This window comes from Lonchura striata, chromosome Z (assembly GCF_050655825.1).
Source record: "Lonchura striata isolate lonStrDom1 chromosome Z, ASM5065582v1, whole genome shotgun sequence".
NCBI lineage: Eukaryota > Metazoa > Chordata > Aves > Passeriformes > Estrildidae > Lonchura > Lonchura striata.
In genome coordinates, this window is record NC_140740.1 from 73,789,381 (window position 1) to 73,812,999 (window position 23,619).

Here is a 23,619-nt window from a genome sequence, read left to right on the forward strand (position 1 = left end):
CTTTAAAACAGAACAATTTCCCAAAGAATAGGAAATAAGTGCTGAAGTTTGTAGCATTCACTCCTATGCCTATGCAGTAATTTGAGATGCAATTAAATAGTAAGAGCTTCATAAACAAACTGTTCCTGTGAGTGCCAACTCTGGCAATCTATGTTGTGAAAAGTCTCCCTGTAGTTACACTTAAAAGTTGAAACTAGAAATATCAGCCAGATGTCTCTAAAGGAGAAAAACCTAGTAAATAAATGCTTTGGTGATAAGAAGCAAGTGGTTCTCATAACACTTAATCAGTACAAAGAACAGAAAGTGTAAACAGTATCATCATCCCTTACATTGGTTATGGCTACTTTTTTAATAATACAGGTTTTTTTATCATGTTTTCCCAGAGTACTTCCAGATGATAGAGAATTTCAATATGCCGCTAAAATGAACAATTTGGATACCATGGAAAGCTATTTAAAATAATGTTGACATAAATGCTGTAGACACTGTGAGTATAAAGTGCCTGACAGATGACTGATGTGAAGGGTGACTCCTTGGGGTTGGTGGGGGAATGCCAGCATGCCCCCTCAGCTGCAGGAGTGAGGTGCCCTCTAGGACCTGATGAAGAAATCACTTCATACAGCCATAATGGACATTACAGCCTAACTCTCAGGTTTTGCAGTAGTCAGTGTATCACATTAGGAACTAAGGATTTCTCAATTGTGCCCCTGCTCTAGTGTTTCCTCAGAGCTCTTTGGTGACTGATTTCTCAAGTTCTCAATTTTTCGAGTGGGGTGACTTTACCTCACAGTCATTTTAAGAATGTATTCATGCTGCTAGCATTACAAATTTCTAAAAAGAAGTATATTGCTCTTTGGTTTGCATGGAACCATGGGAGCATTCTGCAATGTCCTCTGATTCCAGCCTGAGCTCAGAGTTCAGATTTACCCTAGATATACAAAAATGCATTTCCTATGCTGACTTCAACACCACGCCTAAAATCTGAGGATATATATTTCACAGTAGATAAATATAGCACTGTGTTCCACATGAGAGGTAGTTCAACAGCAACCAAGCAGTCATGATATTAACGTGGGATTTTTGTGTAACAGTGTCCTCTCAATAGCTACATATAAATCATCTACCCCTGAGTATCCAGTGTTACTGGGTTATGAAAAAATTTGCCTCCCATGCCCACATGCATTTTCAGTCACTGGGGAATTTAGAAGATAGTATAGTGCATTCCTTGATTTGCTTATGAAACAGACAAGGAGACAAACATTTCCTCTGAGCACACTTCTCTTGAATACTGAGAGTATCAATTGAATTGCACACTAAAAGGTCACTTTAAAATAGTTCTTTCTTCCTTCTTGCTTTCCAGAATTCAGAAAGTTAAACAAAATACATTTTAAGTTCAGTAGTTTGAAACTTTTCTCTGTCATCCTTAAATTAGATCTGTACTATGAGAGAGTTACTAGTACAGCTGCAGAGGCGTTGTGCTTTGGTTGGTTATCCTAGTAGGGATGTAGCCTATGCTGGCAAAGCCATTTTTTTTTTGTTAATGTTGATCATTCCTGCCCCTGTACTCTCCAGCTAAATAAGAAAGGCTGTCAAAAGATGAGCTTTTTGATAGTACTCTTTCTGTAGTACAAGAGGCTTTTTTCTGACATAAATACACATCATAAATCCCACCTTTTTATTCCTTTTGATGCATATGATTGTAAATTCAAATTTATACAATTCAGGTGATCTTCAGAGAAGCTAAGAAAGCAAATCCAAACTGACTTTTAAAATTAATTTCTTAAAGCTCTTATACATCTTTGTATGGAAACTATTCATCACTAAAGTTAAACCTAGTTATGCCCACTTTTACTGAATGCAAAACTCTCTCCAATAAAATTTTATTCAATTTAACAAATCCCTTTTAAATATATACCACTAATAACTTTATCAAAGTCTTCTTCAGAAGCACTGAGCCCATTTATCTCTGTGAAATTACTCACTGTTTGCAAGGTGATAGATTTCGTTTCCGTAGATGATGACTCAGTATGTGAAGGTGACTAACACTGAGTGAGAGAGAAATATTGGCTTGCATTGCAGAGGTTTAGTCAAAAGCAAGGAGGACACCAAAAGTAAGACTAACTGCATACATACAGACCTCAGCTATTCAAACTACACCATGCAATAATATAATAAACGATATCATAAACACCTCCCCTATATAGTGTTTGACTACTTAATCCCATTTTGACATTTCAATGAAAGGACAATACTATGTAGACTAACAAAGCCATTCTGTTTTTACAAGAATTCTCTAAGATCAATATCTAAATTCTATCCAAGGAAACAAAACAAAATACATAGATAAAGATCAAGTGTTGAAGGAGAAATATGAAAAAGTACATATTAACAGGTACATTTGATAACAATCAGAGAATTCCAAAAGCCTGACCACGTGTCCAGGGAAAGAACTGTATTACAGACCTGACAAACAAAGCTTTGTTTTTTCCAGCTGAAGTGCACAGCGCTGCATTTTGCTGTTGTGGGAGGCCATGTGTCCATGGTGGATTTTCTTCTTCATCACAAAGCTAGACTTGACTTGGCAGATCAGGTAAGCTGGCTAACTTGTTTTGTTTCACACGTATAGGAACTCCTTTGATTAAAAGCAGATAATTTTCTTGTGCTCCCAATTGTGCAAAAATTAAGAGCTTGCAGTAAAAACTTCAGTTTGTCTTAGAACTGCACATATTTGTATGAAAACAGCATTTTTAGAAGAAAAACACATTGCCCAAAGTATTGGATAACTTGAATACCTGAGTGAGCACGAGGCACCTCTCTTGGCCAGGTCACAGTGTTTACGATACAGACAAGGACATTATTTGCCTTGTGTGCTGCAAGAGCACACTGCTGGCTTGTGTTCAACCCAGTGTGCACCAGGACCCCCAGGTCTTCCTCTGCTTTCCAGGCAGCTGTCCCAGCCAGTACTGCTGCCTGGGATTGCTCCTTCCAGGGGCAGGACATTGCATTTGCCCCTGCTGAATTCTTGCCAGGCCATTTCTCCAGCCTGTCAAGGTTTCTCTGGATGGCAGCACACCAGTATAGTCTATCAGCCATTTGTACCAATTTAATATGAAGTTTGCTGTGGGTACATTCTGCTCATCATTCAGGTCATTAATGCAGATGTTAAATAGCTTTTCCAGGATGGATGCCTAGTGCATTGCTTGTGACTGGCCTCCAGCTATTCATAACTTGGAAGGTTTTTCAAGACAGACTTTTAGGCCTCAACCACAAATTTTGCTGAAGCCTAGATTTATCTTATTGCCTGCATACCAGGTAAATAATCCATATTGCCCTCCACTGTTCTCCACTGCAATTTCTGCAAATATGGGAAAGACTGGTAAAGTGGAGTACGTCCCATGCAGAGCCTCTAGGATGATTAGAAGTGCAGAACAGGGTATATGAGGAGGTGTCCTAATATCCAACCTAAACCTCCCCTTACACAGCTCCATGCCGTTTTCTCTGGTCCTGCCAGGTCAGTGCCTACCCCTCCACTTTCCCTTGCGAGGAGGTTGTGACTTCAGTGAGGGCTCCCCTCTGTCTCCTCCAGGCTGAACAGACCAAGTTTGCTTCTCATATGGTTTCCTCTCAAGGTCCTTGAAGTACTCCTTTTGTTTTTAAGATGCTCAAAACAGGGTTTGTTTTTTCCTATGAGGAAAAAAAAAAGTTTTTAGAGAATTTGAGAAATGAGAACATTAGAAAGAGGTCTAAATGAAAAATTATGGTGACTTGTGGAAGTATAGTCATTGCATATTGTCACTTGAAACATCATCCACTGCACCCAGGACTATCTATCTACATGGTTTCTGGAGAGAGAAAATAATTTCCAGTTAGGACTTAATCCCTCTGTTGTAAAATGGGATCTGTCCTTCTTTAGGGATGCCAGACCTTCTGTGAAGAAGTCAGACATTTACCTAGGTCTTTATTGCATTTAGCTTAATTTAAGTGAGATGAATCCCACCCACACTGTCAGGTGTTCATATTGGTTTTCTAAAAGCCTGCAGATTGGTACCCACTAATATCAATCAATGAAAAAGATTTAAAGAAATTTGGCTTGAGGTATTTTGGTGGTAATTTCTGCCTTTGTAATTTTATTTGAATCACAGCCTGACAGTGATTCATCTTGCAGCCTGGACTGGAAATCTGGATATAATGCGAAAATTAGTTAAAGCAGGTGCTCATTAAAAGACTGAGGTTTGTTGATGACAAATTTTTACCAACAATAAACATGTTTATGTTAGGAAAAAAATCAATCATTCTTACAGGCTGACTTACCATTTTTCAGGAAGGAATGAACGTACTGCATTTTGCAGCTCAGAGCAACAGCATTAAAATAGTTGATTATTTCCTCCAAGATCTTAATCTGAATGATTTGAACAAACCTGATGGGGTACAGTGTGTTTCTGTTTATTTCTTTGATGTAATGAGGCTCTTATTTCTGGGGAAACAATCTTGGCTTGGGGAATTTCAATGAATTTTACTTCATTGACAGTTACATATACTTTTAATTACTGACTTGGATGCTGAGAAACAGGTAAAAGAAGCAGCCAGACAAGCGATTAGTGGCAACACCTTTCCTCCCTCTTTGTCCATTTCAGTTGGACTGCAGACCTCTGTTGTCCTTGCTTTGCTGCATCAGTGATGCTCAGTTGTGGTAAAGCAATGGGAGGCAGAGGAGGCTGGGCTCAGTCCCCAGTCAATTCCTTTTTTTTTTTCTGCTCTTTGCTTCTTACTATTTTCCTCTGCTCCAGAAAACTTCTTGCATGGGCTGCAGTCACCTGTGGGTTTACCTTCCCCTGTGTCTCCTTCCTTGCATCTTCCTGTGTCTCCTGCTGCATCCTTTGTGCATCCTTCCCACAGCACTGCCCAGCCACTCTTACATAGAGGCATCACTTGGTTCTGTGGTGGGTTAAGTGCTGGCACATCATGGGGCAGTTTGATCTACTGTGGAGCCAGCTGGAAATGTCTGTGCCCAGCACAGGGCAGCCTCTGACATTTCCCACACAGCTCATTTTCACAGACTCCTGCCCTTACCAAAACATGCCAGTCATGACCAACATGGACATGTTTCACCAATGCAGAACACAGGACTCTGTGCAGCCATCCTACAGAGGTGCACTGACTCTCCGGCAGTGCCTTGTCCTCATGAGGTTGTCTGTGTTTTTAATTTTAATTTCCACAATGTTGCAATCTTGTTTTGAAAGGCTATGTCGCTAAGTCAGATATTTTATCTTGACATGAGGTAAACTTATTCCTGTGAGATCTGACACCTAAAGAACAAATCTCTCTTTATTTTTTTCTGAGTTTCTTGAATTCTGGTGACTCAAGGGTGCAAAATTCTGAGTTCTTTTTACAAATGATGTGTCTGACAGGGCAGAGTTAATTTAACAAAACATACCTTTAAGCCCTGGGAAAGGAAAGGTGAGAAGGACCTTCTCAACCACCTGTTGAGGTTGCATCATAATTCTCTACTAGATGCATGCATTTTTTTTTTTTTCTAGACATTTCTGTAGACACTGTCAGGCATGATGTGAAGCCATTTCACCTAGCTGGTTATATGCCTTAACATCTTGAACAGTAGTATGGTTTTGTGTCAGTTGAGTTTGTAAATGATTTGAAAAGTTTCTGTTGGTTTCAACACTACCAAAACCCCCTACAATGTACAGTGCTAAATCCAGGCCTCCTGGATGAAACTTCTGAGACATGTCAGTTTTGGTCTCTGTTTCCAGAATTTGGGTCAAACAAATTCACCCATGGAAATAAATTTTTATGTAGGATACATATTTACAAATGCATGCCATATATCTAGTAACTAGAAATAAAGTATTTCTATTTTCTGTAACACTATGTTTATTTCCATAATTGTTTTCTAGAAAGGTAAAAAGCCATTTCTTCTGGCCTCTGAAAAAGGCCATGTTGACATGATAAAAAATTAGATTGCTCTGAAGCTATTTACATCTGAAAAAGATGAGGTAAATGTTTCTTTTCCACAGAAGTACAACTACAAATGTGCTTATGAAAGATTATTTTGTTTCACTGTGATTATTATACAATCAAATATCTTAGTGCTCTCTATAGATGTTACAGAGATATATGGGACCAATAAATATAAAAGGATGATGATTTTTTTAGTGGTAAAGAGAAGGCCGTGGGATGATTGCCAGGAGACTTTTCCATACACATTCATAATTTATGCAAAGCAAGACTAGCATATGCTGTCTGTAGAGAGAAGTGGGGAAGCCTTGTGATACAGGTGTCAGCATCTTCTGGGAGATCAATTTCTCAGTATTTCACTCTGTCTGTGTCTGTGTGTCACTGTGTGACCAATTTTTCAAAGGTGTTTAAAAGCTTCAGGATGAAAATAAACATGTATAAATTCCTTTTCAGCAGTACCTTTACACTTCAATCTGATTGAGTTGCTTTGACACTGAATTTTAAGGTATCTTAGTAATTTTTGAAAGTCTGCTCTTAAATCTATTTTTCCTCACCTTACTATTTCTGGAATGAGCAAGTTAGTATTTCTCTACATCTGAGGCATTGTAAGGACAAAAATATTAAAAATTGTGAATATGTCAGATACTGTATTTACAGAACCACATAAGTAAGCACTCAGAAAGTGAAGTTGGATTTTTTTCTTTTCTGGTAATAGTTTAAAAGCTGTAGTGCCAACCAGAACTCTGCTAAGCTAAGCGGTTTATCAGCAGAGGTTGAAAGATATCATTGTCCCAGATATCTAGCAGCTTAAAGGTGTCAACAGCACCAGGAGGTAAATGCTGTGGTCCTGCAAATTAAGTAAGAAGCCAGAACAGAAACTCACCTCTTGGGTTGCCAAACTAAATCACACTGTAACCATCAATGTTAAAAGGATTCCCACATCTTCCCACTCAATGCTGTGAATGAAAAACTGTTCTGGACTCTCATTTTTCTGAGAGTTAGGATTCTTCTAAATTTTTTTGCCATTTTTATACTATTTTGTATGCTTACTTTTTCTTTTAGTTCAAAAGCTGCTGATTTGCCTGAAGTTGTTAGTTGCTTTATTTTTTTCCGTGGTGGTGTGGTGTTTTGGTTTTGGTTTTGTTTCTGTTTTGTGTTTCTTAATTTCCTGGAAAGAAATTGCACTAACAGTGACAGAAATCAAAGACTGTGATGTTGATACCAAATTTCTGTCAAATTTCTGTACTCTGACCTAGGCTTTTTTACTCTTTAAATCAGTGGTCTTGGGGGTTCAGTGTAGTACCCATCCTTCTGGGAACCAGTACCTGAAGTTTTCTTCTGATTCATATGTTAGGAGTTAGAATTTCAGATCTTTTTGCTGGTATACATTGAAGTTTTCAGACAACCAACCAGACTGGACAACATCAAGATTAGACTGAATCTTGGCACATGCTGTGTGCAGTTGCCTCCCTCTCCTTGTATGCAAAAGACCAAAGGTATTGTGTTGGTTTTAGTTATTTTCTTTATTCTGAATTTTAAAATATATTATTTGACATTTTAATTTCAAGGAGGGAAACACAACATTTCATTTAGGAGTGAAAAATGGTCACAGTGAAGTTGTGGAAATTCTGCTTGAACAATGGGAGGAAATAAATGACCTCAATCATGTAAGTGCCCTAAATTATTGAAAAAAAATAAAGTTAAAAATTTGAAAAATTTTCTAAAAAATTACATTTTAAAGGAAGAAATGTGGCACTGAGGACACTTCATTTGTCTTGCTGGTTTCCTAGTAACTTTATGTCCTGTTTCCTTGTTCCTTGTCCAATAAATTAAGCTCCCTTAACTCCTTCAGTGTTTTCCTCTGTCCTGTATGCCTTATACACATCCTCCCCTGCATTTGGCAAGCCCTTGCATAACCACTAGCAGACGAGAACAGAAGAAAGGCCTTAACCTCCTTGCTCTCTGTCATCCAGCATTTTTAGCCATCTGATCCCATTCCTTTAAACATCTCACTCTTAAGCCTATTCACTGAGCAGTTTGCTTGCATACCAAGCACATACACCACAGGCAGAGGTAATCTGTATCTTGTCCATCTGACCTCAGTTGCACAAAAGTGGCTGCAGACACTGCCTATCCAATTTGCTTTCCTAGTTTAGTGTTGGTGAAGCTCAGCCAGCATATTCCTCAATTATGTATTAGCTGTGAAGGTTGTATCCCTGAGTTAATGCACTCTTGAGGCTCATTTTAAGGCTTAAACAAGGAGTGGAGAAGGGAAATGCACACTAACTGCTCCTCTCAGCGTTCTTGCTTTGCAAAGGGTTTGTGTCTCTTCTGTTTCTTCTGTGGGGCAGCTGGAACACCCTGGGCAAGGTAATTTCCTTTGTTGTGGGCTGGAATGCCCACTCTGGGAACATGCCATGCGGTTGATGATTTGCTCTGCTGGGCCACGGGACCAGATGAGTAGCTCCTACCCAAGGCCCTCCTCTTCCTTAATCAGTGACAGACTGGTGAGTTGAGAAATTCCCTCTTATCCAGCTTGTCTGCTGTTTTCAGCTGTGCCTGTTGTGAGGCTCATGAGCCTCTTTGAAACGTGGAGCCCTCGTATTTCCAAGGCTGGTCTAAGAATGTTGCACACAAAGCTTGTGCAGCTCGTGCCCCTGTCTTGACATGGCTAATGGTATGACCTTCCTCTCCAGCTGGAGACGTGATCTGCACAGGAACAGAGCTCTTTTCCCACAGCATGAGCAAAGTACTAAAATGTATTAAGTTTACCAGAATAGCATCAGGATTTTAAGCAAAGAAAAATTAGGATTTATTGATTTTTTTTTTTTTTTGTGATTGTTGAAACACCAGAGTAACTTTCATTAAACCTTTGTGTATGTTAGATGTTGAGAAGCAGGAATTAGATAATTGTGTAGCTGATGTATCCCATTTTATAGATTTGAAGACGTGGAGACTCCTTCAGTGTGAAAAGATTTGGAATAAATATTCAACAGGATTATTTCTGCTTAAAGTTCTCCTTATAACTAGCACTTAGGGTTGTGAATTTTTCAGAAATCCATGACATTGCATAGAAATTGGAATTACTGTATGTACTAGCATACTACTGGTGTTTTCTGGTGTTGAATGGCAACAATTGCTGCTCACCAAAAAGAGCATGATTAATATTTATGAAATAGTTTTCTGTATTGTAAACGTTACTATATCTCTGTCCAGATAAACATCATCTACCGCTTAACTGCTGGTGAGCACCATGTCATTCACGAGTTGGATGAGCCTGATGGAGCCTATTGGAGATGTTTTGTGTCTCAGTGCTGTAGTCACATCTCTTAAATTGGAACAGACATTTTGGCTCTTTTGGTCCAGAACAGAGAAACTCCATTTTACTTGGCTGTTGAAGGAGGTAATGAAAAATGTAAAAATGTGCTGAACTCTAACTGGAGGCAGGGAGTGACATTAATGTTTCAACACAGGTATGTGCACAGTATCCCTCCTACAGGGACATACTAGACTGTATGAAAAAAAGACCTTACCAGCAAAGAATATTTGCTCTGCCTTTTTTTTTTTTTTTGTGTGTGTGTGTGTGTGTGTGAAACAAGTTAAAAATAGAATGGGGAATGTAGAGAGTATGAACAGAATAAAACCAATTTGGAAGTAAAATAGCATTGATGGAGTACTGTGGTGGAGCTTTTTATTTCCTGTGTGCCCACTAGTACAACAAATGACTAGAAAATGTGACCAACTAGGATAACTGAAAATCCTCCTTTTTAGCAGTGCATGTGACTGATCTGATGACAAACTTGTTCTCTACATCTGATTCCTGAACTGCAGTCCAACTCATATCTGCTGAATGGCCTTGGCTAGCCTGCTGCAAGAAATTTATGACTCCAGCAGAATGAGAACTTGTTTGTTTAAGCAGAACTATATTGTAAAAATTAGTTTAAAATTTTATTTTCTATTTTAAAATTTTTTCTATTGATTTATTATCTTTCTATGGATTTACTGGTTAATGTGAGCATACTTGCTTGGTAAGGGTCTAACAAACTAACTGCCTGGCACAGTAGGAGATATGTTGGCATTGTTGTTGTCCATGGCACAGTATAGATGATAATGATGATCTGTCTCTTTTTAAGAGAAATTGGATGGGGCTATAGGATACAGGTATTCTTTAGTATGTTTGTTGTGATATAGTAAAAATGGGGGTTTCCTTCACTGTTGACAAAAATATCATACCAACTGCTAATGTGCTTCATTTTGTATTATTTTGTCAAAAGGTTTTATTGGTGGAGAGGATACTAAGACAAATTTAAATGCAAGATTATACTATATTTATACCTCTCTTTAATACTGTTTTTTTCAGCAATAAAAATGTAAGTTCTTCTGTCTATCAGATTTCTTTTAGAACAATAGCAGTGCTTTGCATGTTGCAATTCAGAATGGACATTTATCCTTGGTTACTTTTCTTATTGACAAGAATATTGACCTGGTTCCTAAAGCTGAGGTGAGTGTTTATCAGAATAACTCTCCTGCTGCTGCTCAGCCTGTCCTGTCTTTCCATGGGAATTCAGACAGCTGAATGAGATTGAGTAAAAAAATTCATCACCTTGAATTTTTTCCTAGACACACTGCTACTTGGTTTCTAGATGCTGATTATCAACACATACCAATAGAGATGAGATGCCCAGTGAGTGCCTCAGAGGCTGGTGCAGTGCAGAGTAGGCATGGCCAGGCTATGCCAAGGGCCAGGCATTCAGAGATGAAGAACAAAGTGCCCTGCTTGAATTTAGCAGTAGTCATGCTACAGGCAAATAGTCAACATGATTTTGAATAAAGATAATAAACATGTAAGTAAACACTCAGTGCTTTCACACTGCATGTAAATGCACCTTCAAAATCTGCATGCCAAACTTCTTTGCAATTTGAAAAGAAAGAGGTATTTATATTATCCAAATCCTCTCTCAATTTAGATATTACAGATAATTGAGATTTTCTATGAATATAATATTATTTTCCACTTCTACAGTACAGGATGAAAATAGAATCTGGACTTCATGACTTATGACCTGATCACTGACCTCTTGCAGAAAGCTATCAAGGAATAACAATTTATGTTGTGTTTGAAATGATATAAAGGTCAGATTGTTGTTGTACTACTTGTTCTCCTTAGCTTTCTGTAGCAGAAGCAACTAAAAAAATTGTAACTTAAATTTTGCAAACATAACTTAAATTTTGCAAACATCACAATGTTGCATAAGAGCTTGCTTTATTTTTCTGTAGTCCTGAAGAAATGTTTTACAAAGAAATGTTTTATAAAGACACTGAACTGGTGCCTGGCACCATGAATGGTACTTGTATGGAATTATTCTTTAATTGTATTTTGCAAGAAATTGATCAGTCATAGGTTCAACATACAAAGTGATCTTACCAACCTAGTGTGGATTTTGACTGGTGTTGAATCTGTGGCCTGGTTATATTAATAAATAATCAACAAAATAAAACCTCTGTCTTACTAATTGTAATTTGTTGTATTTTATAAATATGGCATCAAGTCACTTAAGTACGAAGAGCATTTCCAGCAGCAACACGTGGTAAAGGTTTGTTCCTGGAAAGTAGATTTCGACATCAGTTTACCAAATACAGAATGAGTCAGTCTCCAGGCCATTCAACAAAGGGCAAGGCCACTTTTGTGAGGGAGCAGAAACATTACCCTGATCTCTCTGTTGTCAGGACAGCAGCCCATCCCGGTTAGGAACACTTAAGAGGAGTGCCTTGCTGCATTCCTAAGTGGTGTATGCACACTGATGCACACCCGGTGCACTCAGCATTTCCAGTGTTCTCAGCTGTATTTCTTTACCTAGTGCAGAAGAAAGGCAGGTGGGAGCAGGCTACCACCTCTGGTATACTCCACACACCCAGGTGTGTTTTCTGCAGAGTTGAGCCTCTGCTAGAGCATGCCACCTTTGCAAGCAGTGGGCTTCAATAAGAACCTTTCTTGTTTGCATGAGCTTGTAATAATATTTCTAAATATAATAATTCATTATTTTCCCTCCACAGCAGAATTCCCCTCTCCATTTAGCAGTTCTCAGTAATAATCTACCAGTAGTAAAAAGTCTTTTGGATGCCAATCACAACATAAACTGCTTAAATCACCTAAGAACAGCTGGGAATTTGCACAGCTTTATTGGTATAGGGGAGATTATGTGTATTTTGCTTGAATTTTTTTTTTCTCTTATGAGCTCAGGGTACAAAAAAATAGGAAGTTCCCTCCTAATTTTTTATTTATTTTTTTTTTTGTGTACATATGTATTAATCACTGGTACATGCTGTGCTAATATTGTTTGAGCAAGATAAGGATAGCACAATGCTGTATACTCAGAAAATGATTGGGTAATGTACTGTTTTATGGCTCATGTGTAATAAATGACAGAAATGTCTAATGGTATTGGCTTCAGGAGGAAGCCCAGTGCAGAATGTCATTGGCAGGAAAGAAGTTAATTTTTCCTTTAACCTGCCACATGTAGTGTTTTAGATCTGTGACCAAAACAGGGCTGGTAAAGACGACGCTGTTAAAGCTGCTGCTGAACAATGCTTGCACAGCACCAACATCTTCTCTGTTTCATACTCTGTGTCCCACTTTCATTGACTGGGGTGCTCAGGGAGCTGGGAGGGGGCAAAGCTGAGCAGGGCTGAGCAACACAGCAACACAGAATGACAAGGTCATGGGTCTCTGTGATGCAGTCAGCGAGTAGCTGTTAACTGAAAGGATGCTGGTTTGAGCCCATCCAGGGACAGCTACACCTGTCTTCCTTACCTGAACTAGGATTCTTTCACCCTGCTTGGTGTCAGTGGTCTTTGGAGACCTGGTGAGTTGTTGGCCAGTTCACTACAGATCAGATCAGATCAGTTCACTGTAAATCATATCCACCACTGACGTGTGCCGTACTTCGGTGCTGTCATTCTTGATACCTTTTTTGCTGTACAAAACTTCCTATAACTGTTAATATCCATTTCTGCTTTTGCTGTGTTGCATATCACTTTGTGTTGCTTTGCCTGATAGAGAGATAGAAGTACTGTCCTGTGCCTGATCCGGCGTTTTTGGGCCTTACAGTGACACTCAGGTGTACTCAGGTGACCATCTCATGGAGAAAATCAACAATTGCACCTTTTCATTTCCCTCCTGGTGAGGTGCTTTGTTGCAAGAGGAAAGAATGGCATTTGCCCATTCTTCTCCCCCAGGACAGGTCTCTCCCACCTTCTTGTAACCCTACTCAGTTCCTTGAATATCCTTGTATAATCACACTCTTCATACCAGTGGCCCTTGCCTAGAGAGCTGCCATCCAGTGCCCTCAAAAGAGAACAAGGATTTCCTGATCAAGGAGCATGCAAAAGGGACACTGAGAAGATCTGAAGTTTTCACTGTAAGTGAAAACTCACTTAGCTGGAGGTGAAAATGGGAATCTCCTTTGCTTAACCAGAGACCCAGCCCTCAAATATTATAATTGTGCCTGAACTCAAGGAAAGATGATGGAAGTAGATGCTGATTTGGTTAGAAAAAGAAAAAGCAGCTCCTGCTCAGGGGACAAAGAGGGAATATTCAAAAGAGGCAGCCTGGCCTGTAGCAAGACAGGAAGGGGAAAATACTAGAATGACAACAGAAGCAAAACTACCTGGTGTCCATCTCTGAATGACCTCTTAGGTAGGCAGCAAGTATTCATCCATCAGCAAGACAAATTAAACACACGGCTACCTGACTGCTCCAGTCTTGGGAGTCCACCTCTAGGGACTAAGGAATTGACAAGGGGATCATTACAGTCTCTGGAGATGCTCTTACTGACCATGAATGCAAAATGTCTCCTCAAAGAAGATACTGCAAACCAGCAAGGCAAGTAAACTACCACATAAGGTATCTGTTATCTGAGATGGACCAGTGATTTGGCTAACAGCTGGGCCTCCAAAAATGTCAGTGACATCCAGTACCCTTTGTCCATACAGAGCTCACGTACACTGGCTCCTGACCACACAGACTCCAATGACCCAGCTGTGTACAGACACACTTGGCACCTGTGGCACTTCAAAGAGAACCTCCCAGCAGCCCTACATCTCAGCCATCCATCTCAGTGGAAAGACTGTCCCAGCAGGCCCCTCAAGCCCCATTCAGGGGGCATTGTGGCTCACTGCTGGGGAAATGCAGCCTGGTCTCCCTCATGACATGTAGAGGTGCTCCCCACAATAGCAACAAGAATGAGTCTTTGAGAAATCTGTGGTTCACCCCTTCCCATTGTTCATTTTATTGCTAGAGATTTATACCATTTTTGCATAAGACAGAGGCTGTCATTTGTGGTTGGAGTAAAGTATAATGACAAGACTTTCTGGTCATATAAAACAGAGAATTCTGTAAATTTCTTCAACACATCTTTTAGAAATATTTTGCACTATGTCTTTAACTTGCCTGAAGTTGTCTACAGTAGGTACTTATGAATCCCTAAATTTCTTCAGGAAAGAAAGTAGGGTGTATGAATTTAAAAAATACTTTTTATTAATGGGAATAAAAAAGTAAGGTAAATACATGAGATTGTGGGATCATAGTGTAAACTGTAAAATTAACTGATGAGACTTCTAATGTGGAACCCTGAGTCTGGTGTTTCTTAGTGTGCAAACCTTTAATTAAGGTCTAAAGGCCAAAGAATTCTCTAACCAGACCTATAGAATGTAAACTTGCAATGTCATAGAAGCACAAGCTAAAAACATTCAACTTAGGAGTATGTGTCCCAAGAAACATACTAAGGAACATTCCCATGTATGCAGGGCTTCCACAATTGCTCCAATATTTGCTGCTGCATTCCACCTGCAGATATCTGGATTTTCTTACTCTAATTTCCGTAAAAGAATAAAAAAATACATATTTGGGTATATGTAGCTATGTAGAGACTATATAACCCTCCTTTCAAACTCAAAGATTTACTTGAAGGTGAGTGTAATTTTAGCTGATTTCTTGTTAATGGTTTGGCCTTGTATAATGACTTTGTTTTGGGTTTTTTGTATGTATGTTGTTTAATGTTCACTGAACCCACTATGGAGTAGGTAGACTTCTGCTGTGTATCCTCATTTTGTGGCAGGGATGACTAAAAAGTTCTATTGTGGATCGATGGCATAATGTATTGTTGAAAACTGTAGATATCCAGTTGTCTTGGCATGTATTTCAGCAGGGAAAAGTTTACTTGAGAGGATAATATGGGTGTGGGTTGCCAGACACATGAAGCCCTCTGTCCAAAGCACCTTGCTTTAAGAGGGAAGAGTTAGAGCAAGCTTGTTAGTTTACAATACATTAGAGGGGCATAACAACAACCCTTTCCTGAGCCAGCTGGAACTTCTGCCTGGTTTTCCTGCAGAGATGCCATATGCTGTCTTGTCTGCCTGAAACAAAACCAGCAGAATTTAAATGATTTCTCCCTGTTCATGATTTTCTCATTTTTATGGAGAATCTATTTTAGATTCAGTCTGTGAACATGCTATTTCTAGGAGTAAGTTGAACTCAATGCATTTATTTGGTGTCTCCAATTCCAGAGGCAGGAAATGCCTCTGCATCTGGCAGCTGATCTTGGCAATGTGGAGTTGGTGGAAGTCCTGCTGAAGTCAGGCTGCAATCTCAAAGCCATGGATAAGGTAAATTGCATTCCTCACAAACATAAGGATTACATTATTATATTTTTTGTTCTATAATCTTCCTGATAGAGGTGCATAAAGCACACATTGCTAGTTGTGTTTGCTAAGTAAAGCTAACTACAAAAGAAGTCTTTTTTTATATTGCTATACCTGCAGTTTGCAGAGATCTGATGGTTTTGGTGAAAAGCTGCAAAATTCCCAAGCTCTGTGGTTTGAAGGGTAAACACTGCTTCCAGAAACCTTTTATGGGAAAAAGGGTCTAGACTTGCAGTGGGGAAAATGGCCTGTGGCTCCTCGTAACTGCGCACCTGCAGCCGTGCTCAGTGCCAGGAGAGATGCAGCTTCATCAGGTGCAGTGATGGAGAGTTTGCCCTTCAGCACTCCAGGTCATCTGAGAATCATGGTGACATTCCAGATCCATTCAGATGGATACTTAAACCCTGAGATGCTGTTCTGCCTGAAAGATAGAAACAAAAATGGTAATGTCTGGAAGAAGTACCAAAGCAAAGTTGCTGGGGAAGTGATTTTGAAAGAACAGAGTACCAAACCCAGTATTTACATATTTTGCTTAATTACTGCAAGTTTGAGTGTTCCCTGTTACTACTTTTCTTGATATTCTGTATGACTGAGTTGAAGGATTTGATGTATGTTATGAGCAAAATCTCATCCTTTTGTAACTTTAAAAAGTAACTTTCCTGCCCGAAACTGTCCTGATGAGAAATGAAGCTTTATGGATTAGGATTGTCTTGTTTTGCCCTAGCCTGACATGCGGCCTGGAGCTCTGAGTGTGGGTTGCATAGTTGGTATGTTTTGGGATGCTGAGGTAAGATGCTGCATTATATTTAAGCCTTTCCATTCAGAATCATGCCTACACTTGCCAAAGGGCTGCAGTTCTCATAGGGATCAACCCAGAACGAAATCTTGTCCACTTTAAACAGCACCTTGGCTACTGGGAAATTTTTTTCAACCTTTGTATTTCAAAGGCAGACACAAAAACTTATTTACTGCCTATGACCTTAAGCACCTACAAGTCTCTGGGGGAGGCAGTGCCCTTGTATTACAGCAAAACTGATAGAGCATGTTTGGTTCTGAGCCAGTGCAAGTTCTAGAACAAGTCACCTTTCTGCAGTTGTTTTCTTTCCTGGAGCAGCTTTTTCCTTGCTTATTTGCTAGATGACCCGTGAGACCATGCCACTGCTGGGAACATTTGCAACTACAGTGCCCTTTGAACTGAATTGGTGCTGGGATGCCAAAAATGTTACTGTCCTTGGTGAAGAGTAGACAGGAAGAAGGGGAGCCTGCTTTGGTTGCACAGTATTTTTCTGGTCTCCATGTCCTGGCAGCAGGATGCCATGAGCAGAGAATGCCATGCATCTGCTCCTGTCAGAGGTCAGGAAATGCACTCTGTCTTTGGTAGTGAGTGCACAGAGCTCCCCCGTGCCAGACTGCTGTGCTGCATGTGCCTGCAGGATGCCAGCAGTGTCTACACTATCACAGGGGTACAGAAATACCTCCCTTATCCACTGCCTCTCTCTGCCTCTGTGAAACGCAGAGCACCCCTCCAGAGGTGAGCCCAAAGAGTTCTTGTGGTCTCTGGACTCTTCACATATAAAATATGTCTATGCAAAAGATTTAATGAAATGCATGTTCATTGGCTCCTGATGTGATGCTCTTCTAAAAACAGGTTAATTAGGATGATCTTGAGCAGAGCCAGGAGCTAACTCAAAAGGTGTATATTAGGGAACTTTATATTATCTGGAGAACTGAAATACCTTATAATTTCATTAATGAACCTTCTAATTAAGGGATTGATTTATTTTAGATCTAATTTTTTAGAAATGCCTAGCACTTTTTATGTGGAGAATGATACTAATATATAAATCCCAGGCATTTGCACTCAGTGCAGATCTGCTGAAAACAGGTAATTGCAGAGAAATCCCTTTAGAGCCACCATGATGCCTGTGCATCAAAGTGCTGGTAGGAGAGATGGGTTCAGGTAGACTGAGCAAACCTCTGCAGCTGGTGTTAACAGCAGTGGCTTAGAATAACTGTGACCCATGAAGCATCATCCTACAGCTGTGCTCCTTTCAGCTGTAATGAGAAAATAATTTCCTTTTAATTCTGTGAGCCACCTTCTCTTACCATCTAAAACAAGGCACAGGTTTGCCCTGTAAGTTGGAGATTGCCAGCTTTGCCAGCCTATCCACCTGAAATGCCAGTTTAGCCATAGCATGGGAATGGGCTGTATTTGTGGTAGGTTGAATGTGGACGCAGTGACTGGAGCGTGCAAGCTGGTATGAAGTATGCAAGTCTGAGTGCAGGTTTCTGGGGAGTTTAGTGTGTGAGAAAACTGACCATCCAGGGCTGAGGTGATACAGCTTATGCAGGGCATGGGACTTGGATTGTAGCTACCCAAACGCCATAAAAAACAGATGGGCCCTGTAATCAGCCCCTGTGTTTTTCTTCTATTACCCAAGATAATGTTCTGATTCACTGTCTCTGCTTTCAGCATGGGAAAACTGCACTAGCCATAGCATCAAGGAGCCATCATGCCCTCATTGTAGACATGATCATTAAAGCAGAAAGGTATTTTACCAGGAAACAGGTAAGAGTCATCTTTCATTAAACACAAGATACCTAAGGGAAAAGCCAGTTCTGATTTTGAACTCCCTTTTGGCTGAGGTGGTTCCTTTTGGCAGGCAGCAAGACTGGCCTTGATGAACAATAGTTAGGATTGGAAATGGGAAAGTCTCTAGCCCATCCAGGATTTATTCCTGACTAGCTGTAAAACTGTAAGCAGATCTTAGCATTTTCCTGCCTTGTGCTGTACACATAAAGGGATGGAGAGAGATTCTAAGCCAAATCCAAACTGTGCCATCAGTATCATGGGATAACATGGATCCATGTTGATTCCTGGATCCTTTGGTACAGTAAAATCTATGGTTGAAAAATAAGAGTGAAGATGTCCTTCGCTAGCAAGAGCTCAGCTACTTCAACAGAAGCTCCTTCTTCTGTCCCTTGTCTGTTAACTATAAAATTAAATCAATGAGAAGGAGAAGAATTTCACAACAAGTGTGAAGGACATGGCTTATGTTGTCTGAATTTCTCACCTTCTTTCCCTAGTTGTTACTTAAAAGTACACTGCATAGTGATGGGCTTCTCTAAAGGGCTACAAGTAACTGCCATATCAATTTGTGATTTCGTTCTCACTCCTGCTTTCTGCTGAGTTAGCCAAGTGTATAAGCATACTGATCCTGTCCCAGAGAAGGTACAGGGATTAGCTGGTTTTACCACCTCACTCCTGTCCTGAGTGGCCAAATCCTGACACTTAATGTTACAGGGCTGGTAAATCACAGATCTAGATTAATTACTGCAAAAGTAATCCATGAACACGCTGTATTGTGCATTTGATTTGCACCAGCTCAGCTAGAATTGTCAGGTACATTTCTGTTTCTTTTGGTTTAAAGAGGAATTAGAAATAGTCTGTTGCCACAGAATACATGAGAAATCTGACAGCAGTAAGCCCATAATATTCTCAACCACTTGGCATAGTTCACTGAATTTTCTGAAGAAAATAAAAGGTGTTAAGCAGATGCTTTTCTGCAAAGCACCAGAGATGTTGGGAAATAAAATGTAAATATTTGTTCCTGTTGCCTGAAGCTGAGAGTGCAGGAGCAGCTTAAATCTTACAGCTATGGAATATGATGCTGGTGGTGTTACCATACCAGAACTACAGCATTTTGAACCGTTATTTTAAGGACTGTCTTTTTGTTGCATTCAGCTGACTTGTCATTTGTGACAAAGCCTTGGTTACAAAAGGAAATGTTATGTAGCTGAGAGGAAGGGCACATGATACTGAAGCATGACTGTCATCTCTCTGCCCTCTTCTCTATTTATCACTTCTACCCAACCCTTCCCTATCATTGTCCAGGCTGGGTTTAACTGGATTTGAGGGTAGCTGTTACTATCCTACCTTGCTGTTGCCTCAAAACACACTTAGCAGCAAAGGGAGGCTGTGCTGCTGCAAAGGGTTTTTTTTGTTTGTTTGTTTGTTTGTTTTTGGTTTTTTTGTTTGGGTTTTTTAGTTTGGTTTTTTGTTTGCTTGTTTGTTTTTGGTTTTTTTTTTGTTTGTTTGTTTGTTTGCTTGAGATTTTTTTTCATGTGCCTTTTTTTTTTTATTAAACATCACAAGCAAATGATCTAATCAGAGACACCCTGATGCTGTCCTGTAGAATGTCCTAAACTTTACTCTGCATGTTAAGAAGCATGAAATAAAGTCTGCATCAGATGAATGGAACCATAAAAAACATGACAATGCTTGGTTACTGAACTGCCACTTTTTTTCTCTGTAAGTCTCTCTTGAAGTTAAGAAATAACTCTGCTGTGTTTTTCTGAATTTAATTTGGAATGAAGCACTTTATGCTTAGTATTTTTAAAATGTGACCTACTGCCATTTTCCTGTCATTTAGTATCTGCTTTGTCATTCTCTATCAAATTAATAAAGAAATTTCTTCCCTTTGAAATTCTTTCCCTATTTGAAATAGGACTAGTACATAAACGTAATGAAATACAGAAACAGCTAGAGCTTACCTACCTAGGAATGTTCCTGGGCACAGCTTAGCTGTGATCATTGATCACAGCTGATCACTGATTGACAATGGTTTTTGCCAAGGTGCCCAAACAAAAAGTGTACAGTAGCAACATCACTTTTAATCAGGAGGGTAAAATCCACGTGGTTTTGGTTTCTATCTGATTTTACTTATGCAGGAATGAAACTAGAACCATGCTCAACACACATGTGCACATTGGTGTTTAGACACTTTGCTGAATGGGAGTCCCCGTGATAAACCTAATGGCTGATGGTGCCAGCAAAGAAACTGAAGTCCCCACTTCAGCTAAGTGAAGCTGACAGACCAGGTGCAGGGACAGGTTGAGCAGGCACCGTGTCCATGGCGTCTACCCTCTCCCCAGGAAGAGATTAGTGCTTTGAGAAGCAAGAGAAAATGGTGAGAACTGTGCCTGAAACCCAGCTGTGCTCTAAACATGACATAGACAGAACCAAGCAGCACAGCAGTGCTTGACACAACAGTTGCTGTTACTTTGCTTTTGTCTAGCAAGTACCAGAGAAAGTGGCTTATTTTGCAATTAACTCAGTAATACACAGCAATAGACACTGGAACTCCTTATTTCAGTTTCTACAACCCATACAAACTTCCTCTACAGACACTGAGTAAATCATCTGTCAGCACCTACATCTGTATAGGACCTCACTGATCAAAGGTTCCCAGCTCTGTTACACAGTTTATCATCTGCTTTCTTTTTCAGACACATCTAGCTCATAGTGGTAATGGGTCAGACCTCAGTGTGTCCTTCAAACAAGATCACAGCACACAGACCAAGCAAATCCCTTCCTCCCTTTGGAGTCTAGCATACAACCAGTTAAAACCCTGTGAATGGAAAAAACTGGCTGTGTTCTGGAAGTTCACAGATGAACAAATTAAAACTATTGAATAACAGTGGACAGGTAGCAATATCTGAATGGCCAGACAAAATATGTAGGATAGAAAAACCCCACAAGGCAGTGTTGCTTTTTAAACTATGTGAGTACCCCATAGTGAAGGGGGGCTTATACCCCCTTCACTATGGGGTACTCACATAGTTTAAAAAGCAACACTGGGAAGCAGTGCTGTAGCAGTACAGGACACTTCTGCTCTCTCTCTTGGCCTGAAGGAACCTTCCTCTTTGGAGATCAAAACTAGAAGCCCTGAGCATCACAGCAAGGTCTTGGGGGTCATGCTGCAAGTCAGGACCTGGAAAACCTCATGGCAGAGCAGTTTTGCTCATGCTCTGTCTGCACAGCTGCCATGAAACAGGAATTTCTGTTTTCAGGTCTCTCAGGTGCTGGGAAGACAGTACTTCTACAGCATGTATTGTACTTGTTACTACTGCTCCAGGGTATATTACCACAGCTTGGGGAAAAATGAAAGAAAAAATTAATTTTAAGATGTATTAGGTTTTTTAAATGTCTTAACAGTAGTGCTAAGATAAAATGAGATTTTTTAAAAAAGCTTTTGTAAGCTTCAGTCTTAATTTTTCTGCTAGATGAGAAAGGTAGCAAGAGTAAAGAAGTAAGTCTAAAACCTCTTGGAACTTTTAAAGTGAAAAAGCACAAAATACACTGTGCTTATTGAACAAATACTTTGTGTATTGCATAGGGAAAAAAAGTTACAGGGAACATGGGAAGATAATGTTGCTCATCTGGTTCCATGGTACACTGCTGGCTCATCCCGTTAAACACCTGTATGAAGGTCTGGTAGAAGCAGGACTTCAGCCTTTAGCTGGTAAGTTGATGCACAGCACAGCACCGTGTCCTCTGCCAGACTGCAGTGCCGTGCTGAGGGCCCTACTGGTGCTGGGAAGCTGTGGCCAGGGCAGGGGTGGAGGACACTTCCTTCTTTTCTGGGACTGCCCTTCCTGAGGGGTGAGGCTGCTTGAGAAAATGAATTTGACATAAGGTTTCCAAAGGCAGACGTGCAAACAGCTTCCCTCATCTCCTGCACACACAGTTAAATTGTGACTGGCCATCCTTCAATTAGTCAGACCTTGTGCAAAGACCTTGCAAGTGTTTTCTCTTACTTGCAGAAGTGATCAGAGCTTCAATTAGCATTGGCATGGACTCCAGGAAATGGGTCACTTCATAAGTTCATCAACAAAACATGGTATATATCATGCAATTACATGCCAGATGGAAACTGGCTTTCAAATATCTTTTTGGGAAACAAAAATCAGATTTTGAAGTTGAACAACTTTTTCCACCCTAGAAGAACTTACACTCTTAAAATGGTTACTTTTTTCTCAAATGCTTGCTAAATAGAGATGTAAAAAATTTAAGAATAAATGGCTGACTGGTAGCTTAAAACTGCTAAGCAAGATTCACCACATAAAATTTCTATACCTGACCTAACTGCAAATTAAGCCACTTTGTGTTTGATGTAAAGTGTAAATAAGATATTTTCTACATGAAAAAAATTAAACTTACTAAGTGAAAGTTATGTGTATAAATCAATTAACACTTGGCAAATAAGTTAGCATCTGGCCTAGTTTGGGATTCAGGTTTTACAAATTCTTGCTAGGATTATGACAAATCTTTCCACTGCAGCATTTTATTTATGTACTGAAGAAACACAAAAATGTCATGTGTAAACACCACGGGTGGCTGTCTGCAGAATTTTCTATCATGGCATAATACTGTATACATACCCTCAAAGGAGCATTTGATAATTAATATTTCATACAGCTAGCAATTATTTACTTAGTTCTTGTTTGTATCTTGAATTAATACATGGCAGTGTCCTGCTGAATATGTTTAAAGGTTTTCTTATTACTGAATATAATTAAAATCTGAAAAATTATGTAAATGTCTATCTTAGTGATCTGCTTTATAACATAGCAATAGTTTTATCATGTAATGGAGGAATTGAATTGCATTTTCTGTTTGCATATAGCTAGCATTATTTTGTGCTGAATCTTACTGTTTGTACTAAAAAAGTGATCTGTATCTTAGTCTGAAGTCTTATTCCAAACTTCCCTCCTGTTTGCAACCTTCTTTGACTCTGCTGCAGAGCATCCCAGGAATACGAAGAATAGACCACTAAATCATAAGGTTTTGGAATTAGGGATCTAAAGTACAGATGGTTGGAACCCTACAGTATTCATCAAGTTCTGCAACATTAGCTTGCAAAATGAAAATGTTTAAGAATTTGATGGACTGGTACCTCACCTAGCATAAACTGGACCCTGTGGTGTGAAGGATGCTACCCTGCTGTTCTCCATTTAAATACAGCATATAATTAAAGCATGTATAAAGTATAGCATGTCAACTATACTTACTTGCATAAGCAACTAAAAGTGTTTGCAAGAAAAAAAAAATAATTTTCGCTTGAACATAGATGTTAATATCATGTGGATTAAACAAGAGATTCAGAC

General features: G+C 39.6%; 1 protein-coding gene across 1 annotated transcript; it reads left to right on the forward strand.

Annotated features, from left to right (window-relative positions):
* Nucleotides 1-54: 54 nt before the first annotated feature.
* ANKDD1B (ankyrin repeat and death domain containing 1B) lies at nucleotides 55-23,612 on the forward strand. The gene is given in 16 exon segments (XM_085565986.1): nucleotides 55-458; nucleotides 460-487; nucleotides 2,492-2,590; nucleotides 4,138-4,230; nucleotides 4,322-4,426; nucleotides 5,910-6,008; nucleotides 7,539-7,637; nucleotides 9,337-9,381; nucleotides 9,384-9,443; nucleotides 10,373-10,477; nucleotides 12,028-12,129; nucleotides 15,535-15,633; nucleotides 18,143-18,238; nucleotides 20,959-21,157; nucleotides 21,849-21,974; nucleotides 22,276-23,612. Coding segments are annotated over 16 exon segments (1,536 nt in total). The 5' UTR covers nucleotides 55-336; the 3' UTR covers nucleotides 22,335-23,612.
* Nucleotides 23,613-23,619: the final 7 nt, after the last annotated feature.